The sequence below is a fragment of the Mus pahari genome, chromosome 3 (assembly GCF_900095145.1).
Source record: "Mus pahari chromosome 3, PAHARI_EIJ_v1.1, whole genome shotgun sequence".
In the NCBI taxonomy this organism is placed as follows: Eukaryota; Metazoa; Chordata; class Mammalia; order Rodentia; family Muridae; genus Mus; species Mus pahari.
This window is the reverse complement of record NC_034592.1, coordinates 76,757,800-76,759,619: the sequence shown is the minus strand read 5'-3', so window position 1 is coordinate 76,759,619 and position 1,820 is coordinate 76,757,800. Positions and strand designations below refer to the sequence as shown.

At 37.9% G+C, this 1,820-nt stretch overlaps 1 protein-coding gene across 1 annotated transcript in view; it reads right to left on the bottom strand.

Annotated features, from left to right (window-relative positions):
• The window catches only part of Ckap5 (cytoskeleton associated protein 5), a 92,202-nt gene that overhangs the window by 5,370 nt on the left and 85,012 nt on the right, over window positions 1-1,820 (bottom strand). Inside the window, exon 37 of the mRNA XM_021192754.2 lies at window positions 1,311-1,386. Within this exon, the coding sequence (XP_021048413.1) occupies window positions 1,311-1,386 (76 nt within the window). The remainder of the gene's footprint in view (window positions 1-1,310; window positions 1,387-1,820) is intronic.

The window sequence follows — 1,820 nt, the reverse complement described above, 5'->3', positions numbered from 1 at the left end:
AAAAAAAAAAAACTTTAAAAAAAAAAAAAAAAAAAAAAAGACTCTGAGATAAAGTCTTGTTATGGAGACTGATTGACCTCAAACTTAATTCTCCTGCCTCAGCCTTTTAAATGCTGGGATTACAGGTATGTAAGATATAAATGTTGGTCACATACTTCAAGTTTGGCTGCTAAACCTAAAAACATGAATCTTTTTAACCATGTCCCTCACTGAAGTGTGACAAATCATCCCTGTGACCATCCATCTCAACTCTCCAGTTTTCACTCCCACTCCCCTGAGACAAGGACATTTTAAATATTGGAAAAAACAAAAAACGTTCAAATTCTGTCTTAGTTTCCTTAGGACCTGAGTATACAGTAGTTTAGGTTCTTTAACCAAATCTAATCTAAGGAAGCCAAATATCCTCTATCACTACAGTACTAGTACTATAATGTCATGCTCGTGTTCATTTGGAAAGCTCTATGAAAGACTCAACCATTATAAGCTGGTATACACCTCGCCCTCATAATGAAAATCCCTTATCAGACTTCTTGCCTTCTGGTTTGGTTGACCATGAACAAACTGTATTATGTACAAGAGGCTTCTTCTTTTGTTTTGCTTTCCAAGTGCTGGGATCACAGGTATAATAAGCCACTGTGGTAGCTTGCTCTTCTTGTTTGCAAAGATGTAGGAGAATCCAGGCTTAGTGGTGTACACCTTTAATTCCAGCACTAGGTAGCAGAAGCAGGTGGATCTATATGAGTTCTAGGCCAGCCAGGTTTCTGCCTCCTAGATATTAGGATGAAGATATACATCACAGCATGAAGACTGATATAAAAAATGTTAGACTTGAATTTAGTGATAAATTGAAATAAAGGAAAATAAAAGTCCAGTTATATTTACATATATTTGAGACAGCCTCACTGTTCCAGTAACATTAAATTAGGTATCTTAGGCTGGTTTTGACTCCTATCCTCCTTCCTTAGCCTCTTGTTTTCTGGAATTACAACTGTTACCATGCCTGACTTACCAGGTATATTTTTTGTCTATACTTGGTTGATTTGCATCAATATCATAATTCAAATTTCTTTTCCTCTACGTTTTAAAAAAGTGATTATAGTTGGGTGGTGGTGACACACACCTTTAATCCCAGCACTTTGGAGGCAGAGGCACGTGGCTCTCTGAACTTGAGGCTACATGGTCTATAGACTGAGTTCCAGGACAGCCAAGGCTACACAGGAGAAACCCTATCTTGAACCACACCCCCACCTCCTCAGAAAAAAAGTGATGATATCTTTGAAAGAAAAGAGAGGAAATCATTTCAACTTTACCTTCATAACAAGCTCTGAGAATTTGGGAGAACTAGCTGTTGCTAGCAGGCTGTCCTGAAGTAAAACAAGCAGGGCACTGGAAAAACAAAGAATATTCATAAATTTTAAACCTTCATTCTTAAAAATCAGTAACTGAAGTGTGAATATTCTCTATCCACCTAATAAGCAATTCACAGATCATCACAATTACTAAAAATGAGATCAATCATTAATATTTTGTTATTTGGGGGCTGGAGAGATGGTTCAGTGGTTAAGAGCACTGACTACTCTTCCAGAGATCCCGAGTTCAACCCCCAGCAACCACATGGTAGCTCATAAACATCTGTAATGGTATCTGATGTCCTCTTCTGGTGTGTCTAAAGAGACCAATGGTGTGTTCACATACATAAAATAAATAAATAAATCTTAAAAAAAAAAAAAAAAAGGCCATCTTGTATCCCAGGTCTCTCAGAGACCAGTCTGCGCAGGAGAGTGTGCAGGCTGCGGAAGCAACAGAAATTCTTGGACAGG